This window comes from Haematobia irritans, chromosome 2 (assembly GCF_050003625.1).
Source record: "Haematobia irritans isolate KBUSLIRL chromosome 2, ASM5000362v1, whole genome shotgun sequence".
Classification (NCBI taxonomy): Eukaryota; Metazoa; Arthropoda; class Insecta; order Diptera; family Muscidae; genus Haematobia; species Haematobia irritans.
Window position 1 is genome coordinate 8977008 of NC_134398.1, and position 23897 is coordinate 9000904.

Genomic DNA, 23897 nt, shown 5'->3' on the forward strand with positions numbered 1-23897 from the left:
CAAAATTAAAATTTTATTTTTCCTTGGGCAATTGATCTGCTACTCCTTTGATCCTTTGTATAGTTTCGGAACAAAAATATGATCCGTGTTTGCGTTATAAATCCACACATAAATAGTTTTAATAAATAAATTATTTCTTAATTCACATTGCAAATGGCGCCATGATATAAACGTCAGTTTTTCAATTCGATAAAAAAAAAAACAAAGTACCACAAATGGAAAAAAAATTCGCTAGTTTTTCGCATTTTTGGTTTTCCATGGAGTTTCAACGCGAAATTCGTACAGAGTACCGACCTTAATATGTGGGAAAATTTTTACATATTTTTGTGATATCGGTCTTTGTAATACAGTTTAGTTAAAACTTTGTAAAAATAATCTACATTTTTCTTCCTGGTTGTTTCAATTTTTATTTTTTTTTTGAGTTTACACACAAATATTTTTTGTCTTCAATCACCAAATGAATTGATCCAATTAATTTTTAATTGAAATGACAGTATCAATTAAAAATTAATTGATCCAATTAAACAATTAATTGATCCAATTAAACAATTAATTGATACTATTACCTTTTGTGATTGATTTTTGTTTTATTTAAAAAATTTGTCGAATCAATTCAATTTTTAAATGAATATTATTTAAAACTCAATTAAAACTTGAATTGGAAAAATTTTCGTGAAATTTTTTTCTTTAGGTTTTAAGTTTTTATTCATATGTAATATTACATAAAATTCGAAAATATATTAGAAAATTTATAGAGGATGTGGAGTTTATATTTTAATGTATTTAAAACTTAAAAAAATAAAATATTTAATACAAAGATTAAAAAAAAAAAAATAATAAAAACAAAGATAAAAATGAAAAATAATTCAGTATAGAAAACAAAAATGAAAATAAAAAAATAACTGATAAACCAAAATATATTTTCGTTTTGTTTATAAAAATTGATTACTGTTTAATTAAATTTTATTGTATTTTTTAATAAGAAAGCTATTAACAAAAATTTAGAAAATTTTTAAATTTACTTTAAAATTAAATATATATTTGTTGTATAGAAAAAAACAATAAAAAAGTATTATTTTAATTAAAAATTATACATTTTAATTTAGTTTTTTATTTAGTAACTGATTTGCAATAACAGGACATTTTATGAAACTTAATAATTTTATTTTTCTTAAAAAAAAATTTAAAGCATATTGGGCTTACATAAAAATAAGGTTTCTTTTAATATTCGTAATATATAATATAATATTAGTTTGCTGTTAAATTGTTTTTTCTAATTCATTATTTTATTATTATTACTAAACAATATTTGTTTCGTTTATGTTTTCTTCATTAATATTTAAACAATAATATTTGGTGTTTTTATCTTGCCTTTTTTAGATTTGAAAATTTTTTTCTTTGTAGTTTATTTTTTTGTTTTTTATTTTTAGTATGGAGTATTTTGTTGTATTAAAGTATAATTTTTATAATAATTTTTTGAAACTTAAGTATTTTTCGTTTTTTAATGTTCTAAACTCAAATTTAATTATTAAAGAATGTTTTTTTATATATCATTATATAATGTTCACAGTTGGTTGTTGTTGCTTCATTTACGTTGTTGTGGTTGCTTATGCCTTTTACACTATATTTTGTTAAATTGATTAAACAAAATAATTGCAGTTTCTATACCAGGGATTTATGCGGCAGTTTTATGTGATGTATGGAGTATTTAAGAGTGGGATGTTTTTTTAGCATAGGCCTTCCATAGCATTTTTAATTTTTTTTATTTTAATTTAAATTGTATATATTTTTTTATATAATAGAGAAGATATATCAATATTTGTTTTTGTGTATATCAAAAAGCAGCTTATGTACGTATATGGTGTTTTTTTATATAAATATTTTTCAATATCAATATCGTTAGCATAAGTATTTCGAATTGTTTTGGTTTTAATTTTTTTTAATTTCCCTTATATTTTCGTTTTTAATTTTTATTTAATTTTCGTGTTTTTTTTTCTTGTCTAATTTATATTTTACTAAACCTGTTTTATTCCCATTTTGTTTTATCATCATCAGTGGTATTAAATTAGATTTTCATTCAAATTATATTGCTCTCTCTCCTGTTTCTCGTCACCTCAATTTAGGTTCCCAATGCAAATGCTCTTGCTCCATTTAGCTCACCATTATTTCCGTTTCCTGTCTCGACCATCGTTTCCTTTTTGCGTTATTTAAATCTTTAGGCGCTATACTCGAGTAGGGGTGCCAAATATCGGATTAACATGATTACGTCTGGTGGTCAAGGGTGAAGGATTGTTGTTTACATTACGCCTTGGAGGCATTTGTTGACAATCCGAATAAGAACGATCTGTGCGAAAAATGATTTGAAGAAATAAGGCAATTTTTCAAGTAATTTCTTTTATTGCAATTGTAGATGAGAATTCTTCTTTGTGACAATAGCATAAGAATTTTCTGTATAAAAAATAATATTGCCTTCGTTTTTGGTGTTTAGTAATATTAAATATAAATATTTTGTTGGTGTTTTCCTGTCCTGTTGCTAATTTCGTATAACATTCTTCCATTTGCAAAATCTGATTGTGGTCTTTTGTGTGGTTGTTGTTTTTTGGTTAAAGGTGATTCATGCTTCTGCTATATATTTTGGTATTGTATGATTTCAATATTTTTTATTTTTATTTTGAATCATTAGTGTAAAAAAGTGCATTTTTTTTAAATGTATTTGGTATTTATTTTTGTTGGGTGGGTGTGTTTTGGTATTTTTGGAATTTATTTTCATATTTGTTTTTTTTTTTTTTTTTGCGGGCAATAATTCATTTTGGTTGTTGTTGTTGTTGTTTTGATGTGCAGGCATGCGGTTAATTTGAATAAGATTTCATTCAGTAAAAAAATACATATAAAAGAAAATAAAAGAAAAAAAGGAAAATATTCCATTAGTCACATATACAATATCAATATAAGAAGAAAACGGTCATTGATTGAATTTTTGAGAAGAAACAAAAACAATGTTTACAATAAAGAACCCATTTAATAATTGCAATAAATTATGGAAATCAAAATTTCGGTGGAATTTTTATTGATTTATTTGCGAAATATTTTAATTTGCTTATTTTAGCAAATTTTAATTTATTTTTAATATTAATTTAAATTTCAGTTTTGTTGTTAATTTTTAATCCCAATTTTCAGCTTAATTTGGAGACAAACAAAATATAATTTTTGGCTTTAATTTTAAAATCAAAATTGAAGTAATCTTTTTTGGTTTATTTGAGAAAAATTTTAATTTATTTTATAAAATGTTTATATATTTTATTTTACTTTATTTTATTTTATTTTATTTTAATTTATTTTATTTTATTTTATTTTATTTTATTTTATTTTATTTTATTTTATTTTATTTTATTTCAATTTAAGTTTCAGCTTTATTTGAAGAAAAATTGCTATAAGTTATGGAAATCAAAATTTAAGTGGAATTTTTATTAATTTATTTGCGAAAAATTTTAATTAGCGTATTTTAGCAAATTTTAATTTCTTTTTAATTTTGATATAAATTTTACTTTTGATTTAAATTTTATTCCCAATTTTCAGCTCAATTTGAAGGCAAACAAAATTTAGTTTTCGGCTTTGATTTTAAAATGAAAATTCCAGTAATCTTTTTTAGCTTGTTTAAGTAAAATTTAATTTATTTTATAAAATGTTTATATATTTTATTTTAATTCAATTTAAGTTTCAGGTTTATTTGAAGAAAAATTGCTATAAATTATGGAAATCAAAATTTAAGTGGAATTTTTATTAATTTATTTGCGAAAAATTTTAATTAGCTTATTTTAGCAAATTTTAATTTTTTTTTTTAATTTTGATAAAAATTTTACTTTTGATTTAAATTTTATTCCCAATTTTCAGCTTAATTTGAAGGCAAATAAATTTTTTTTTGACTTTAATTTTAAAATCAAAATTCAAGTAATGTTTTTTAGCTTATTTGAGTAAAATTTTAATTTATTTTATAAAATGTTTATATATTTTAGTTTAATTTAAGTTTCTGCGTAATTTGAAGAAAAATTGCTTAAATTATGAAAATCAAAATTTAAGTGGAATTTTTATTAATTTATTTGCGAAATATTTTAATTGGCTTATTTTAAGCAAATTTTAATTTTAATTTATTTTTATTTTTAATATTAATTTAAATTTCAGTTTTGTTGTTAAAATTTAATCCCAATTTATTTTATAAAACGTTTATATATTTTATTTTATTTTAATTTAAGTTTCAGCGTAATTTGAAGAAAAATTGCTATAAATTATGAAAATCAAAATTTAAGTGGAATTTTTATTAATTTATTTGAGAAAAATTTTAATTAGCTTATTTTAGCAAATTTTAATTTTTTTTGATAAAAATTTTACTTTTGATTTAAGTTTTATTTCCAATTTTCAGTTTAATTTGAAGGCAAACATAATTTAATTTTTGGCTTTAATTTTAAAATCAAAATTCAAGTAATGTTTTTTAGCTTATTTGAGTAAAATTTTAATTTATTTTATAAAATGTTTATATATTTTAGTTTAATTTAATTTTCAACTTAATTTGAAGAAGAATTACTATAAATTATGGAAATCAAAATTTAAGCGGAATTTTTATTAATTTATTTGCGAAATATTTTAATTGGCTTATTTTTAGCAAATTTTAATTTTAATTTATTTTTATTTTTAATATTAATTTAAATTTCAGTTTTGTTGTTAAATTTTAATCCCAATTTTCAGCTTAATTTGAGGACAAACAAAATTTAGTTTTTGGCTTTAATTTTAAAATCAAAATTCAAGTAATCTTTTTTTTGATTTATTTTATAAAACGTTTATATATTTTATTTTATTTTAATTTAAGTTTCAGGTTAATTTGAAGAATAATTACTATAAATTATGGAAATCAAAATTTAAGTGGAATTTTTATTAATTTATTTGCGAAAAATTTTAATTAGCTTATTTTAGCAAATTTTAATTCATTTTTAATTTTGATTTAAATTTCACTTTTGATTTAAATTTTATTCCCAATTTTCAGCTTAATTTGAAGACAGACAAAATTTAATTTTTGGCTTTAGTTTTAAAATAAAAATTCACGTAATGCTTTTTAGCTTATTTGAGTAAAATTTTAATATATTTTATAAAAAGTTTATATATATTTTGTTTAATTTAAGTTTCAGCTTAATTTGAAGAAAAGTTGCTATAAATAATGGAAATCAAAATTTAAGTGGAATTTTTATTAATTTATAGCGAAAAATTTTAATTAGCTTATTTTAGCAAATTTTAATTTATTTTTAGTTTTGATTTAAATTTCACTTTTGATTTAAATTTTCTGCTTAATTTGAAGACAAACAAAATTTAGATTGTGGCTTTAATTTTAAAATGAAAATTCAACTATTCAGTTTTGGTTTATTTGGGTAAAATTTTAATTTATTTTATAATTTTTTTTTATATATATTTTTTATTTTTATTTTTTTTATTTAAGTTTCAGTTTTTAATTGTATATTAATTTCAACTTAGTTATATATACTTAATTTGAATCTAGTTTTAATTTTTGTATAAATTTTATTTGAAAAATTTTATTTAATATGAAATTTTGATTTATTTATTATTTTAATGTTAATATATATTAATTTATTTTATTTTAACAAAATATACACGAAAAAGGTCATTTGTTGGATTTTTGAGAAGAAAAAAAATATATATAATAAAAAGTCACATTTAAGAATTTCTATAAATTGTGGAAACCAAAGTCTAAGTAAAATTTTTACTGAATTTTTTGAGAAAATTTTTAATTGACTTATTTTAGCAAATTTTAATTTATTTTTAATTTAAATTTCATTTTTTATTTAAATTTTAGTCCTAATTTTTTGCCTAATTTGAAGGCAAACAAAATTTAATGTTGGTTTATTGAGTAAAATTTTAATTTATTATATAAACATTTTAATATATTTTATTTTTATTTAAGTTTCATCATTTATTAAAATAAAAGTTTAAGTAATCTTTTTAGGTTTATTTGGGTAAAATTTTAACTTATTTATTTTATAACATTTTTATTATATTTTTTATTTAATTTTCAGTTTTAAATTGTATTTAAGCTTCAACTTATTCTAATATACTTAATTTGAATCTAGTTTTAATTTTGTATAAATTTTATTTGTCAATTTGTATTTAATTTGAATTTTTGATTTAGTTATTATTTTAATTTTAACATATATTAGTTTATTTTATTTTAAAAATATATACAAGAAAAAAGGTCATTCATTGGATTTGTGAGAAGAAAAAAATATATAATAAAAATCTCGTTTACGAATTTCTATAAATTATAGTAATCAAAGTTTAAGTAAAAATTTTATTGATTTATTTGAGAAACATTTTAATTGACTTATTTTAGCAAATTTTAATTTAAATTTAATTTTTTATTTAAATTTTAAACCCAATTTTGTGCTTCATTTGAAGGCAAAAAAAAAAAAATAATTTTGGTTTAAAAATTAATTTTGGTTTATTTGAGTAAAATTTTAATTTCTAATAAAAATAAAATTTTTAATATATTTTATTTTAATTTAAGTTTCAGTTTGAAAATTATTTATAAACTTCATTTATTTATTAAAATAAAAATTCAAGTAATCTTTTTGGGTTTATTTGGGTAAAATTTTAATTTATTTATTTTATAAATTTTTTTATTATATATTTTTTATTTAAGTTTCAGTTTTAAATTGTATATTAATTTCAACTTATTTTTATATACTTAATTTGAATGTAGTTTTAATTTTTGTATAAATTTTAGTTGTAAATTTTTATTTAATTTGAATTTTTGATTTAGTTATTATTTGAATTTTAACATATATTAATTTATTTTATTTTAAAAATATATACACGAAAAAAGGTCATTCATTGGATTGTTGATAAGAAAAAATATAATAAAGAATCGCATTTAAGAATTTCTATAAATTATAGTAATTAACGTTTAAGTAAAAATTTTATTGATTTATTTGATAAAAAAAAAATTGATTGACTTATTTTAGCAAATTTTAATTTATTTTTATTTTTAGTTTAAATTTCATTTTTTATTTAAATTTTAATCCCAATTTTCTCCTTAATTTAAGGCAAACAAAATTTAATTTTAATTTATTTGAGTAAAATTTTAATTTATTATTTAAAAATTTTAATATATTTTATTTTAATTTAGGTTTTAGTTTGAAAATTATTTACTAACTTTTTTTTTGTATATGGTTTAGATGTTATTTTAATTAAAAGATATATTATATTTTAAATATATACAAGAAAAAGGTCATTGATTAGATTTTTAAGAAGAAAAAAAAAGAAAAATAAAACATAAACAATCTCATTTAAAAATTTCTTTAAGGTATAGAAATCAAAATTTAACTAAAATTTTTTATTGATTTATTGATAAAAACTATAAATAAAATAATTTAGTTAGTTTTTAAATTTTAATCTTATTTTATAATTAAGTTGAAGTTAATTTAAATTTTGTTTTATTTTTAATACTAAATTAAATTTTACTTTAAATATTTATTTTATTACACCCTCAAAGAAACGAGGACATCGATTGGATTTTTGATAATAAAATAATATAATATTATATAAATCAAAATTTAAGTAAACTTTCTATTGATTTGTTTGTGTAAACTTTTAATTTTAATTTATTTTCATTTTAATTTAAATTTCAGTTTTAATTAAATTTCTAATGTCAACTCAATTTCAAACTTAATTTGAATTTGAATATTAAACTTTCTATTCTTTACGTGGTTTCACTGCAATGTGGAACGCCGTTCGGACATGGAATCGGACAACACTCAGTGATAAGAGAGAAGTTCAGCAATGTGGTATCACAATGGACTGAGAAGTCTAAGTGAGCCTGATACATCGGGCTGCCACCTAACCTAACCCAACATTCTATTGATTTATTTCAGTAAATTTTTAATTTTAATTTATTTTAATTCTAATTTAAATTTCAGTTTTAAATAAAAGTTTAATGTCAACTCAATTTTAAATTTTATTTGAATTGTAATTTTAATTTTTGTTTAAGTTTTAATTTTAAATTTAATTGTAATTTTTATTAATGTCATAGTTATTATTTTAATTTAAATACATATTTTATTACATCCTCCAACCCATAGAAAAAAATATTTTTTTGCATTCAATAACTAAATTAAACCATTCAATTATTTTTTAATTTATTTATTTTATTTTTTAATTTTTCAATCATAGAGATTTAATTTATTTTGTGGACTATGTCCTTTAAGAACAATTCTATTCCATTTTTTTTATAGTACTTACAAATAATCCCCTACACCATTTATTATAAAATTAAATTTAAATTATATTTTAATATTGATCAATAAGAATACAAACTTAAGGATCATGCACATATACACCATAAAATTAGGATTTCCAATAGTATTACCCACACACACATACATGTTACAGAAATATAGACTCCTTAAACTTACCTCTAAATTTCATACCCTGAGCCTCATTGATAATAGCAGCTAAGGCGGGATGTTGATAGCGTTCCCGAAATATGGCCGAACCATTAGGCATATTGCCATTTAGCGTGCCATTATTATTACCATTGCCATTCATATGGGCCTGGGGATGTAAATGATGCATTTTCACCGGAGTATGTTGGGGTGTCAATGAAGTCACTGGCGATTGATTGCCATTCTTATAGTAACGATTCTGATTAGGATCATACATTTCATTGTTCAAATTGGCCCGATTGCCTGACTTAATGGAAGCACAACGATCCTCTTCATTGCGTATCTTTAGGATGCGTTCCTGGATACTATAGCGTGAACCATTCAAGGCATTGACTTGATTCAAATTGGAAACTTGTTGCAGGTGTTTAGCTCGAAAACTGCCTCCAGGTGAATTAAGCATGGTACCGCGAGAGGAACTAACCGATGTCTCGGTAGAGTCACGTGGAGAGGCTTGCTGATGTTGATTATTGGTGTTTTGGTGATGGGGGCCTTCACGGTAACTGGACGGACGATGGGTAGAGGGTGGAGTGTCAAGGCCACTATCATGGGCGGAATAATCCAAATCAGTGGTTATCAATTTACTGGTTGAAGTATTATTATGGGTAGGCAACATGGGTTGAACTAAAAATAGATCAAACGAAAAATTTGTTTCAAAATTTCACAAAATTTTGAAATTATTTCCATCAAACTCACCTGAATGTCTCATATCTGTGGGAGCCCTAGGCTTGCGGTACAACCAATCACGATCCAATTCGTTACCATTTTCCGTACTTAAATGTCGGAAAATGCGTGGACGTCTTAGCTCTACTTCACCATCTTCGGCCTCTTCGTCCACAATGTGAGTGGAACCAAAGCTGCTATTGATGAATATACGCCTGGGTGAACCATATAAGCCATTGCAATTGGAAAATGAGGAGTTCTGCGATGAGTAGCCATTCGAATAGCGGCTATTATTAGCACTCGCTGCTGAATAGGGGATTTTTTGTGGTGTTGAATGGTTAGTGGACATGCCACTCACATGATTGTGATTCTCATTGTTAAGAGCGCTTAAGTCTGGTACCGAATCCGAGAAGAGGAATGGATTATTTCCACCATAACCGCACATACTATTGGTTACTAGTTTTTGATTACGACCCCCACCCATACCACTGCCATTGGTTAGCAACCAATCGTCCAGGGCACTAGAGTAAGTGCCACCTAATCCAAAGTGATGAGTTTGCAATGATGCATGTGACACGGGGGCAGCCAAAGAGGCTCTTGAACGCGGACCTTGGGCTATTTTCAAGGCTCTACGGCGCTCTTTTGAGGTAATAGTACATTCCTGGAAATGAAAGGCAAAGAGAAATTTTGATTTAGAGAATCTTTCTTTTTGCGAAATTCATATTTCGTTAAAATGAATATAAATTTTTTAAAGTGTTTTTTTTTTTAATTGGAAAAGTGCAATTTGCATATTTACCACCAACATTCGTTTGTGGTGTGAGGAAAGTTTTTTAATATCAATGAAGGCAAGTTATTTTTATTTTCATTGCGACGAAAATATTATTAATTATTGTAATTACATAAAATGGAATTTAAATAATAATATGTATATCTTTATTAAATTGTAAATATATACTTTCTGATCAGTCTCTAAAATGCCTAATGGCGCAGAGACGAAATGTGTTAATTTTTTGTAATTTGCACAATAAAGATAAAAAAACAAAAAAAAAATGCTTCTCAGTTTTAGACACCACTTATAGCGATACAAAATCGATTTTTGAATTGATTGATTTTTTCTCCAAAAAAGTCGGAGTCGACGTTTTGTCAATCTTCAAATTCGATAAATAGACTTTGTTTTAAAAAATAGAGTCAAATCGACAAATGTTAGCCAAATTCCCCATATCGATTCTTCATAGTGGCCAAAATCGGCCAATCGACTTTTAACGAAAAAAATCGTAAATTCGACAGTGCATTGAAAAGGGAAAGTTGTGTAGAACTTTTTATGCTGATGATTCAAAAAACAAACCGATAGCAAAAGTCGAAAGGCCACTTTTCGGTTCTTGCCATCGTTAAAGCTGAGAATTTTTTTCTTACGAAAAAAATACCAATTTTGTATTTTTTTTGTCAAATTAGATCCAAATAAACCCATTTCATCGAAAATCAAACCCTTATATTAACGATTCATTGGAGAATCCGGTTTCCAAGTACAGACATTTTTCTTTGCATATTTTCAGGAGCCACAATTGCTCTCTTGATATAATTAGCTTAACATAGAATCGAGCAGCACTCAGTGATAAGAGAGAAGTTCACCAATGTGGTATCACAATGGACTGAATAATCTAAGTGAGTCTGATACATCGGCCTGCCACCTAACCTAACCTAGGCTTTAATAAGGAAAAAGTGATCCACTTTAGTGGCAAATATGCCACTTTTTCTTGCAGCTTTTCTTTTCTCATCTTTTCCATTTCCTATAAAAGCAAACCTTGATATTAACAGTTCATGGGAGAAACCGGTTTCCTACTACAGAATATTTTCTTTGCATATTTTCAGGCGCCACAAGATGCTCTTGATAACATGCCACTTTTTTCAAGCATTGACACTTTTCTTCCACTTTTTTTGTAACATTAAATGTCAATCGTTTTACATTTTTGTCATGTTGTAGCTCCAGAAATTCTTATGGAAACTGTTTATGGTTTGAAGGTATGCATAGAAAATAAACTAAAAACCTGAATCTTTTCATGGCAACAATTATTTTGTCTGAAAATATGCAAAAGTTTAAAAGGTTCATCCAATGAAACTTTTTATTATATTTGCGAATAAAATCGGCTGATGCCTGGTTTAGAGTGATCAAAACCTGCATCAGTTTTTCTTTTCAGACCGAGTACCGGTGTTTTTTGAAGGCTCTAAACCACGGTTGCCACCGTTGGTAGAATTCTACCACAAATGGTCGATTTTGCCAAATATTCCACTCCAACTGAGAGGTATTTAAATTTTCGATATCATTAACATTTTGAAAAATTTTATTTTTTTAGTTTTTTCGATTTATAGAAAAAATAAATAAATTATAAATCAATACTTCCTGAAGAAGCAACTCAAGAAAATTGCAAAATATTGAAGAAAAAAACAAATAAAACCTCAAGCTCGAAAAACATAGAACTTTCATTTTGACAAAATTTTCTATAGAAATAAAATTTTGACAAAATTTTCTTTAGAAATAAAATTTTGACAAAATTTTCTATAGAAATAAAATTTGGAGAACATTTTCTATAGAAATAAAATTTTGACAAAATTTTCTATAGAAATACAATTTTGACAAAATTTTCTATAGAAATAAAATTTTGACAAAATTTTCTATAGAAATACAATTTTGACCAAATTTTCTGTAGAAACAAAATTTTGACAAAATTTTCTATAGAAGTATAATTTTGACAAAATTTTCTATAGAAATAAAATTTTGAAATGATTTTTTATAGAAATAAAATTTTGAAATGATTTTTTATAGAAATAAAATTTTGACAAAATTTTCCATAGAAATAAAATTTTGACAAAATTTTCTATAGAAATAAAATTTCGAGAAAATTTTCTATGACAAATAAAATTTTGACAAAATTTGCTATAATTTTTTTTAGATACAATTTTCCATAAAAAAGAAAATTTTGACAATATTTTCTATAGAAATAAAATTTTGACAAAATTTTCTGTAGAAATAAAATTTTGACAAAATTTTCTGTAGAAATAAAATTTTGACAAAATTTTCTATAGAAGTAAAATTTTGACAAAATTTTGTATAGAAATAAAATGTTGACAAAATTTTCTGTAGAAATAAAATTTTGACAAAATTTTCTATAGAAATAAAATTTTGATAAAATTTTCTATAGAAATAAAACGTTTACAAAATTTTCCATAAAAAAGAAAATTTTGACAAAATTTTCTATAGAAATAAAATTTTTACAAAATTTTCTATAGCAATAAAATTTTCACAAAATTTTCTATAGAAATAACATTTTGACAAAATTTTCTATAGAAATAAAATTTTGACAAAATTTTCTATAGAAATAAAATTTTGACAAAATTTTCTATAGAAATAAAATTTTGACAAAATTTTCTATAGAAATAAAATTTTGACAAAATTTTCTATAGAAATAAAATTTTGACAAAATTTTCTATAGAAATAAAATTTTGACAAAACTTTCTATAGAAATAAAATTTTGACAAAATTTTCTATAGAAATAAAATTTTGAGAAAATTTTCTATAATTTGTTTTTTTTTAGATACAATTTTCCATAAAAAATATAATTTTGACAAAATTTTCTATAGAAATAAAATTTTGATAAAATTTTCTGTAGAAATAAAATTTTGACAAAATTTTCTATAGAAATAAAATTTTGACAAAATTTTCTGTAGAAATAAAATTTTGACAAAATTTTCTATAGAAATAAAATGTTGACAACATTTTTTATAGAAATAACATTTTGACAAAATTTTCTACGAAAAATAAAATTTTGAAAAAAATTTGCTATAATTTGTTTTTTAGATACAATTTTCCATAAAAAAGATAATTTTGACAAAATTTTCTATAGAAATAAAATTTAGACAAAATTTTCTGTAGAAATAAAATTTTGACAAAATTTTCTATAGAAATCTTGATCAAAAGTTGGATCAGTTTTTCTTTTTACACCGAGTACCGGTTTTTTTAATTGGTAGATTTTTTAGAAGAATTCTTGATGTTTTGGTAGATTTTACCAAATAAGTTATTCCACTCCAACTGAGAGGTACTTTACAAATTTTCTATCAAAACTAAAATTTTAACAAAATGTTCTATAAAAAAAATGTTGGCAAAATTTTCGGAAAAGATAAAATTTTGTCGAAATTTTCTATAGAAATAAAATTTTGACAAGATTTTTTATAGAAAAAAAAATTTGAGAAAATTTTCTATAAAAAATAAAATTTTGACAAAATTTGCTATAATTTTTTTTTTTTCTATAAAAATAAAATTTTGGCAAAGTTGTCTACAGAAATAAAATGTTGGCAAAATTTTCTAAAGAAATAAAATGAAAAATTTTTAATAGAAATAAAATTTTGACAAATTTTATATAAAAAATAAAATTTTGACAAAATTTTCTATAAAAAATTAAATTTTGACAAATTTTTTCTATAATTTTTTTTGAAAAAATTTTCTATAAACAAAAAAAAAATTTTTGACAAAATTTTCTATAAAAAATAAAATTTTGACAAAATTTTCTATAGAAATAAAATTTTGACAAGATTTTTTATAGAAATAAAATTTTGAGAAAATTTTCTAAAGAAATTAATTTTTTTTATACAAGAAAATAAATTGTTGACTAAATTTTCTATAAAAAAAATTTGACAAAATTTTCAATAGAAAGTAAAATTTTGACAAAATTTTCTATAGAAAGTAAAATTTAGAAAAAATTTTCCATAGAAATAAAATTATGACAAAATTTTTTATAGAAATAGAATTTTGACAAAATTTTCTATAGAAATAAACCTTTGCAAATTGAGATTTTTTATAAAATGAAATAAATTTTTGACAAAATTTTCTATAGAAAGTAAAATTTTGACAAAAGTTTCTATAGAAAGTAAAATTTTGACACAAGTTTTCCATAAAAATAAAATTATGACAAAGTTTTCTATAGAAATAAAATTATGATAAAATTTTTTATAGAAATAAAATTTTGATAAAATTTGCTGAAAAAAGAAAATTTTGACAAAATTTGCTATAGAAAGTAAAAATTTTCCAAAATTTTCTATAGAAATAAATTTTTGTCGAAATTTTCTATAGAAATAAAATTATGACAAAATTTTCTGTAGAAAAAAAAACCTAGCGAATTAGTTTGTTTTTGGTTGGTAGTTTTTTCGTAATATCTTCTCCAATTTTTTGGTAAAGTTTTGGCTCGGATAATGCAACCGTGAATATATGTCGATAAGTAGTATTTAAATTCTATATCCCTTAAGAAGCAGTGGTTTCCATCTTTATCACTTCTGAGAAAATTGGATTAAACCCTAAGGAAATCAAATCTACATTGGGACCAAGTAGAAAAGTCCAGCAGACTTTGGAGTTTAAAGAAATTTTTACCTCACCTTAGATCTTTTTTAATTCTTATAAAATTATTATTTTCTTTCTCTAAATTATGTTCCCACACAAGATTTTTTCCCAAGAGGGCTATTATTATTTTCATGATGCAATTTAAAATAGTTAGAGAGAAAAAAAAAATGGTTTCCCATTTTAGTTGTTTTCCTTTTAAACCATAATACTCCTTTGGCTTTAGCTTGCCGCATTTAAATTTTATTAACATCTAATATTGCCTTACGGAATTATCTTGGTAATGTTTTCTCCCCTTTTTTTCAAATTCTTACATAAGAAGCGAAGATCTCCTAACGAGGCCACAAATTTCTTAGTTTATTTTGTTGTGTAAGCCTTCTATGTCTTTTACAAGTTCATTGTCCCACAATTGTAAGCCATATAAACTGACACAAAAAAAAAACAAAAAAGAAAAGAAAAGCTAAAGAAAAACATCAGCCATCAGTGTATATCAACAGAATACTCTATTTCTATGGCAGGCTTATGGGGGGTTATTTAAGTGGCGTTCTTTGGAAATATGCTCGCAGACAGATGAGAAGATATAGATTGTTTTCTTTTTTTTTTTTCTTTTCGGGTATTAGCTTTAGTCTATGCATACTCACTTACCTCCAACAATTCAAACCAATCTTCCAGGCCTTCATCACAACGTAACAGTACTCTGCCTTCTCGGCCCAAGAGTAAACCAATAGCACTATAGGAGCGACGATTTAACCATTCAACTTTTTCCACATCAACCAATTTGACCTGTAACAAAAGAAGACAAAACAAAAAAATGGGTTTAGTACAAGAGAAGCAGAACATTTGTTTTCCAGTCTGCGTTTGGCGAATTGGCAGACAAGCAGCGGTTTAATCACATTAGCGAAGAGCATTGATGTTGGCTAGTCATGGATTTCCCATGGCTCCCAGCATGTGATTATTTTAGTTGTAACTTAAATTGTATTAAAATCTAAAAGCCATAAGTGTTGCCATTGGAAAACTGTTTAAATTTCCAATTTATCTTTATTACGAGCAGAGATATAAGGGATTTTCCTTAAAAGTCACTTAATTAAAATAAATCATACGCACCATATGCCAAATAATGGAAAATCCTTAAATCATTGAATATAAAAGAAAATCTTGGACATTTTTCTTATGGAATATCTTCATTAAGGCCTTTAGCATTTATTAAAATTTCCTAGGGGACATTTTGTAATTATTCACTTAGCATTGTGTGTGTGTGAAGGGGCTATGGGAGAGAGGACCTTGCATGTAGTTTACAATCTCTTTACATTGTTGTTAGACAAATAACCTTTTGAGTAAGCTCCCAGTTGGCCTTTAGCCGATTTACTCGTTTTAGTAATTTGTCTATTTTGCCGCTTGGGTGGAACCGCTTGGGTTGAAAGGCCCACATAGGTATAGGGTTATGGTGTGTCGATAGTCTGTCTGTTTGCTTTTGGGCATAATTATCGTTGATTATCATTTAGATAATTATAATCATTATGGTTCAATGTTGCAAAAATTCCCCCCATCATCAGCAGCTTATCAGAATGGATTTTTCGAAATGTTGCATGAAAATTTAACTGAGGATGAAAGAAAATTTCATTATCATCTAACAGTTTCTAAATTGATTTCCCCGATGGGATGACTGACTACTGCCATTCCAGCATGAGGCGGCCTTTGATCGAATTGAATGAAAGTGGATGTTAAAATTTGATTTGAATTGATTCTTCCATTTCGTCCCCTATCTCTGAAACCTATACCCGCTATGCTCTTTTCATTTACCCCCTTCTGCAATCATGATTATAGCTGCTGCTGCTGGCGGTAGTAGCTTTTTAATTAGATGGTAGATGGTTACTTAATTGATAATTGCACAGAAATTGGTTTGGACGAAAAAAGCATAGAGTGTGTTATTTTCGTTATAGGAAAATAATGTTTTGTCGGAATGATAGATGCTAACGAACAATATTGGCTTGGGAATTTTAAACGTTGTAATTAGTTTAAACTATTTAGAGTGAATTGTGGTGGGAGAAGTTTCTCACACTTTAATGCGAGTATTTAATTAAATTTTAAATTAATTTTATTTACACGATTAGTTATTGGGAGAAAGTTTATAAAGTTAAGAGCACTATTGAATTAATTATATGAAAGTATGAGACGAGTAGATCGTGTAGTTATACTTTTTAAATGAATTTTTGAATTGATTTTTAAGGCTTTCCATATTGGTATCACGGTTGCCACTCGGGCCAAGAACAAACTAATTTATTTTTTATTTCTATAGAAAATTTTGTCAAAATTTCATTTCTATAGAAAATTTTGTCAAAATTTTGTTTCTATAGAAAATTTTGTCAAAATTTTATTTCTATAGAAAATTTTGTCAAAATTTTATTTCTATAGAAAATTTTGTCAAAATTTTATTTCTATAGAAAATTTTGTAAAAATTTTATTTCTATAGAAAATTTCGTCAAAATTTTATTTCTATAGAAAATTTTGTCAACATTTTATTTCTATAGAAAATATTGTCAAATTTTTATTTCTATAGAAAATTTTTCAAAATTTTATTTCTGTAGAAAATTTTGTCAAAATTTTATTTCTGTAGAAAATTTTGTTAAAATTTTATTTCTGTAGAAAATTTTGTTAAAATTTTATTTCTGTAGAAAATTTTGTTAAAATTTTATTTCTGTAGAAAATTTTGTCAAAATATTATTTTTATAAAAAATGTTGTCAAAATAGTATTTCTATAGCAAATTTTGTCAACATTTTATTTTTATAGACAATTTTGTCAAAATTTTAATTCTATAGAAAATTTTGTCAAATTTTTATATTAATAGAAAATTTTGTCAAAATGTTATTTCAAGAGAAAATTTTGTCAAAATGTTATTTCTATAGAAAATTTTGTCAAAATTTTATTTATATAGAAAATTTTGTCGAAATTTTAAATCTACAGATAATTTTGACAAAATTTTAAATCTATAGAAAATTTTGTCAAAAATTTAATTTCTATAGAAACTATTGTCAAAAATTTATTTCTATAGAAAATTTTGTCAAAATTTTATTTCTATAGAGAATTTTGTCAAATTTTTAATTCAATAGAAAATTTGTCAAAATTTTATTTCTATAGAAAATTTTGTCAAAATTTTATTTCTATAAAAAATTTTGTCAACTTTTTAATTAATAGAAAATTTTATCAAAATTGTATTTCAAGAGAAAATTTTGTCAACATTTTATTTCTATAAAAAATAGACATTTTATTTCTATAAAAAATAGAAAATTTTGTCAAAATTTTATTTTTATAGAAAATTTTGTCAAAATTTCATTTCTATAGAAAATTTTGTCAAAATTTTATTTCTATAGAAAATTTTGTTAAATTTTTTTCCCTATAGAAAATTTTTTCAAAATTGTATTTCTATAGAAAATTTTGTCAAAATTTTATTTCTATAGAAAATTTTGTGAAAATTTTATTTCTATAGAAAATTTTATCAAAATAGTATTTCTATAGATTTTTTTTCTATAGAAAATTTTGTTTCTATAGAACTAGTATTTCTATAGAAATTTTTGTCAAAAATTTAATTTTTATAGAAAATGTTGTCAAAAATGTATTTCTTAGAAAGTTTAGTTAACATTTTATTTCTATAGAAAATTTTGTCAAAATTTTATTTCTATAGAAAATTTTGTTATTTTTTTTTCCCTATAGAAAATTTTGTCAAAATTTTATTTCTATAGAAAATTTTGTCAAAATTTTATTTCTATAGAAAATTTTGTCAAAATTTTATTTCTATAGAAAATTTTGTCAAAATTTTATTTCTATAGAAAAATTTGTAAATATTTTATTTCTATGGAAAATTTTGTCAAAATGTTAATTCTATAGAAAATTTAGTCAAAATTTTATTTCTATAGAAAATTTTGTGAAAATTTTATTTCTATAGAAAATTTTGTCAAAATTTTATTTTTATAGAAAATTTTGTCAAAATTTTATTTCTATAGAAAATTTTACCAAAATTTTATTTCTATAGAAAATTTTGCCAAATTTTTATATTAATAGAAAATTTTATCAAAATTGTATTTCAAGAAAAAATTTTGTCAACATCTTATTTCTATAGAACATTTTGTCAAAATTTTAATTCTATAGAAAATTTTATCAAAATAGTATTTCTATAGATCTTTTTTCTATAGAAAATTTTGTTTCTATAGAACTAGTATTTCTATAGAAATTTTTGTCAAAAATTTAATTTTTATAGAAAATGTTGTCAAAAATGTATTTCTTAGAAAGTTTAGTCAAAATTTTATTTCTATAGAAAATTTTGTCAAAATTTTATTTCTATAGAAAATTTTGTTAAATTTTTTTCCCTATAGAAAATTTTTTCCAAATTGTATTTCTATAGAAAATTTTGTCAAAATTTTATTTCTATAGAAAACTTTGTGAACATTTTATTTCTATAGAAAATTTTGTCAAAATTTTATTTCTACAGAAAATTTAGTCAAAATTTTATTTCTTTAGAAAATTTTACCAAAATTTTATTTCTATAGAAAATTTTGCCAAATTTTTATATTAATAGAAAATTTTATCAAAATTGTATTTCAAGAGAAAATTTTGTCAACATCTTATTTCTATAGAAAATTCTGTCAAAATTTTATTTCTATAGAAAATTTTGTTAAATTTTTTTCCCCTATAGAAAATTTTTTCAAAATTGTATTTCTATAGAAAATTTTGTCAAAATTTTATTTCTATAGAAAATTTTATCAAAATTTTATTTCTATAGAAAATTTTGTCAAAATTTTTTTTCTATAGAAATTTTTGTCAAAATTTTATTTCTATAGAAAATTTTGTCAAAATTTTATTTCTAAAGAAAATTTTGTCGAAATTTTATTTCTATAGAAAATTTTGTCAAAATTTTATTTCTATAGAAAATTTTGTAAAATTTTTATTTCTATAGAACATTTTGTCAAAATTTTAATTCTATAGAAAATTTTGTCAAAATTTTATTTCTATAGAAAATTTTGTCAAATTTTTATATTAATAGAAAATTTTGTCAAAATTTTATTTCTATAGAAACTGTTGTCAAAAATGTATTTCTATAGAAAATTTTGATAAAATTTTAAATCTACAGAAAATTTTGTCAATATTTTATTTTTATAGAAAATTTCGTCAAAATTTTATTTCTATAGAAAATTTTGTTAAAATTTTATTTCTATAGAAAATTTTGTCAAAATTTTTTTTCTAAAGAAAATTTTGTCAAATTTTTTTTCTAAAGAAAATTTTATTTGTATAGAAAATTTTGTCAAAATTTTATTTCTATAGAAAATTTTGTCAAAATTTTATTTCCATAGAAAATTTTGTCACAAATTTAATTTCTATAGAAACTGTTGTCAAAAATGTATTTCTATAGAAAATTTTGTCAAAATTTTATTTCTATAGAAAATTTTTATTTCATTTCTATAGAAATTTTTGCCGCTATTTTATTTGTAAAATCTACCAAAGCATCCAGAATTCTACCAATCTACCAAACAGTAAAAATCTACCATTTTTGGTAGAATTCTACCAACTGTGGTATCCGTGGTTGGTATGCATAATAACAAAAATATTAATATAGGCCGATAGCCTCTAGTTGCTAGTGCCCGTATAAATAACTTTATTATGATTTGTAATTATAATAAATTAAGTAAAAAATAAATAAATAAAAATATTAATATTAATATTAAAAAATATACCCATGTTGCATACTTATAGGGATATGATAATACATAACCCTATAAGTATGGAGCGTAAATTTTTTATTAATACTAGTATATATTTTATATATATTATTTTATTATTTATTATTTTATTTATTTTTTTTTATATATTTTTTTGCAATTTGTATTTATATAAATAACCCTATAAGTATGCAGCATATATTTTTTATTAATACTAGTTTTTCTATTTTAATTTTTTTTGTTGGTAATTTGTATTTTTTACGCAAAGGTTAGCAGGAAGACTATAATTTATTGTCTTAATTATATTGTTTTATTTATACCATAACACAAGATATTATGAGATAAATAATTTTAATCAAATCTCCTAATAACAATAATATTTTTCCAGGTAATCCCCCAAAGTATGCAATACATTTTTTAAGTATATCTCGCCCTACCGTACTCTGGCAATTTATATTATTTTCCTATTCGTATTCACTTAGCTTCTATTGTTTTAGATTGTTTCTAAATTGTCCATGGAAATTTAAAAGAAATTATGAAAGTTTATCAGAAAAAAATTATAAGACTTTTATTGAAGTTGTATGCTAATGTTTTGTTAGCCATAAGAAAAATCAAATAAGTTCAAGCAAAAGGTCAGATTTAAATACATCCTCTTATTGTTTTCCAAACTAACATAGTTAGGCATTACGAGGGCTTCCAGAATTTGGCCATGTTTTCAATAGGCCAATTGACTTCTCATGTGACCAAAGGCAATAACAACGAACTTTTCCTATTACTACATGAAGAGGAAAAACGTTTGCCTTTTTGCTACAAAAGAAGAAAAGAAAATATTGTAAGTTTCATAAATGGACAATGTTAACAAAAAAAAAAAAAACAGACAAGTAATAATCATTAGGCCATTAGGTTTTTTGGTCAAAGCAAAGAAAATGTTTCCCAGATTCCAAAAAAAAAAAAACATCTTAGCAAATTACAATGTATACTTTTGCCTTTGTTAAAGTACACTTTTTGTATCAACTTTATTTTGTGCAAAGACAAAACTTTGGCATATGTTAGCATACATTGTTGTTGTATGGCATTTATTTTGATAGGGGAAGTCTAGGTCCATGAAATGGGGTTTAATTTCCTAAAGAGTCTTTGGCCAAAAATGCTTTTAAAAGTAATCATAAATACACAGAAAAGGGCAGTCATTTAAAATATAAAGCATTAAATTTATCTTGATTTTTTGTTTATTTTTTATTTACAATTTACGGTGAGCCTTAAAATAAACATATGCTAATGAATAGTGTCCTAAAAGTATGCTATTGTTTTTTTTTGCTCTATAGATAGTTTATTAAGTAATACATCTACATTTATAGCCTAAGCTTATGCTATAGTATATAATCATAGTATTGTACTCACTTACGATGTCGTGAATGCGTTTTTAAAAGTGAGATTTATAATTTCCCTCACAATCCGTGAAAATTTCACTTAGATCGGCATGCCGTTTATGTGCTCGAAATCTTTTACTAAATAGTTATTCAGCAAAACTTAATTCTCATTGTATTGCGTATAAAATTGAGTCACCTATTTGAAAGTTGTTGTGACTCTGTAGAATTAAATATATGGGCCTAAAAGTATGCAATTTTTTTCGATGAGCAATGTCCCATAGAAAAACAGCTTTAACTTAATTTGCCAGGGAGCTTTTGTATTGCAAGGGAGACTTGTATATTATTTTGTTAAATATTAGGATATAACCTTGTGTATTTCGAAAACTATATTATAGAGTTTAACGATGAACATTAAAAAATATCATAAAGTATGTAATTGTTATTATAATATATTTCCAAGAATTTCATTTTGCAATGTGAATATTATGTTTATAAACGCTTTGCTCGGTTTTTGTAAAAGTTTTAAAATGTCTAACTTTTTTATTTTCCATTAATTATATTTGTTTAGTTTGGCTTGAGATCATGTGAATAAAAACAGATGTTGTTGTTTCTTGAGTTGTACTTTTTATTTAAAATTATCCAATATTTCGAAACATCACCGATGTTCGTCTTCAGGGAATTTTTTTTAGAAGTAAAGAACAATGAACTTATTTTCCTTAATTTTTTTTTTGTAATTTTTAATTTTTTTTATCCTAAAAGTATGCTCAAGTTTTTATTTACATACATCCCCCTTTAGGCCACTGCTTACAACGACATCATTGTTTATATGAACTAATTTAAATATTTCTACCATACAAGATGATGATAACAAAACATTTTTTCACATTTCATATAAAATCTTTGGCAACAACAATTAGTAGCTATTATGCTGTTAATCACCTACCTACTATGTATGCTTCCACACCAAATGATGTCAAGTTTAGCCGACACGCGATTTGTAATCGTGCCAAAAATTGGCCTACAACGACAAAGCCAAAAAAAAAACGAAAACAAAAACAAAAAAACTTTCAAATTTATTTGTATCTCTGCATATTTCTATCTATATAATTGGCATAAAGCCAATAGAATAGTTTTTTCTTTTTCATTTTTGATTGAAAATGAAAAATAATAAGAAATGAAAGGCCAATAAGAAACTTTGGCAAATATTGGAAAATCTTGTCTTACACACACAAAACAAACACAAAAGTGGGATATTGCAAGCTTTTATTGATGCTATTAGAGGAATAATAGGAGAAAAAAATCTGTTGTTGTGGTCTTGAAAATCTTGGTAAAAGTATTTTGGTAATGATATTGAAATTAGGTAAAAGCATTTTGTTTAAAAAAAAATTTGTTACTCTTATTATTTATTTCCAACTAGCGACGCATGTTGTGCAACTTTAGTGAAATTCTTGTCACTTATTCCAAACACTGATATTTTTGTGCCACTTTTTGTTTAGTCACTAAATGCCTTATTTTTTCATTTTTGTGCCACCTTTTTGACATACTGTGCCATTCAAGTGGCACTTTTTAATTACAATTTATTTATACTGTAATCTTTTATTAAATTTTTATCCGAAATCCCATTAAAATTGGGAATAAAATCGGTGCCGAAACTAATAGTGGAGTTTAGGTTAGGTTATGTGGCAGCCCGATGTATCAGGCTCACTTAGACTTTTCAGTCCATTGTGATACCACATTGGCGAACTTCTCTCTTATCACTTAGTGCTGCCCGATTTCATGTCTCAATGAAAATGAAAAGGTACCTCCTTTTTATAGCCGAGTCCGCACGGCGTTCCACAATACGTTGAAACCACTTAAAGAAGCTTTGAAAACCTCAGAATTGTCACCAGCATTACAGAGGTGGGATAATCCACCGCTGAAAAACTTTTTGGTGTTAGGTCGAAGCAAGAATCGAACCCACGACCTTGTGTATGCAAGTCGGGCATGCTGACCATTGCACCACCATTGCACCATTACAATATTTTTGAGCAGTTTTCCCTTTTTACCTTCATCTTTTTTACCTGCCTAATTATTTTTAGAATAGTGAGGTTCTAAGTTTTACATAGATTTGTCATAGGACGGAAGTACTCCATTTTTGGATCCTTTGCATTGCTTTAGAAGTTGTACTTGGAAGTTCATTTGGATGAAGAAATTAAAAAAAAAAAAACTTAAAAACAATTTTTTTTCCAATTTCACTTTTATACCCTCCACCATAGGATGGGGGTATATTAACTTTGT

The 23897-nt window shown here is 23.4% G+C and overlaps 1 protein-coding gene across 6 annotated transcripts in view; it reads right to left on the reverse strand.

The window, feature by feature from the left end:
- Nucleotides 1–1242: 1242 nt before the first annotated feature.
- LOC142223386 (uncharacterized) overlaps nucleotides 1243–23897 on the reverse strand; it is a 256164-nt gene continuing 233509 nt past the window's right edge. For 4 of the 6 annotated variants that reach the window (XM_075293266.1, XM_075293265.1, XM_075293270.1 and 1 more), the window contains 4 exons: nucleotides 15190–15327; nucleotides 9195–9822; nucleotides 8472–9122; nucleotides 1244–2344 (listed from right to left, as the gene is read on the reverse strand). In XM_075293266.1, the coding sequence (XP_075149381.1) occupies nucleotides 2223–2344; nucleotides 8472–9122; nucleotides 9195–9822; nucleotides 15190–15327 (1539 nt within the window). In that variant the 3' untranslated portion in view covers nucleotides 1244–2222. Of the gene's footprint in view, nucleotides 2626–8471; nucleotides 9123–9194; nucleotides 9823–15189; nucleotides 15328–23897 lie in introns of all 6 variants that reach the window. The other 2 variants (XM_075293268.1, XM_075293267.1) reach the window with 2 other exon arrangements.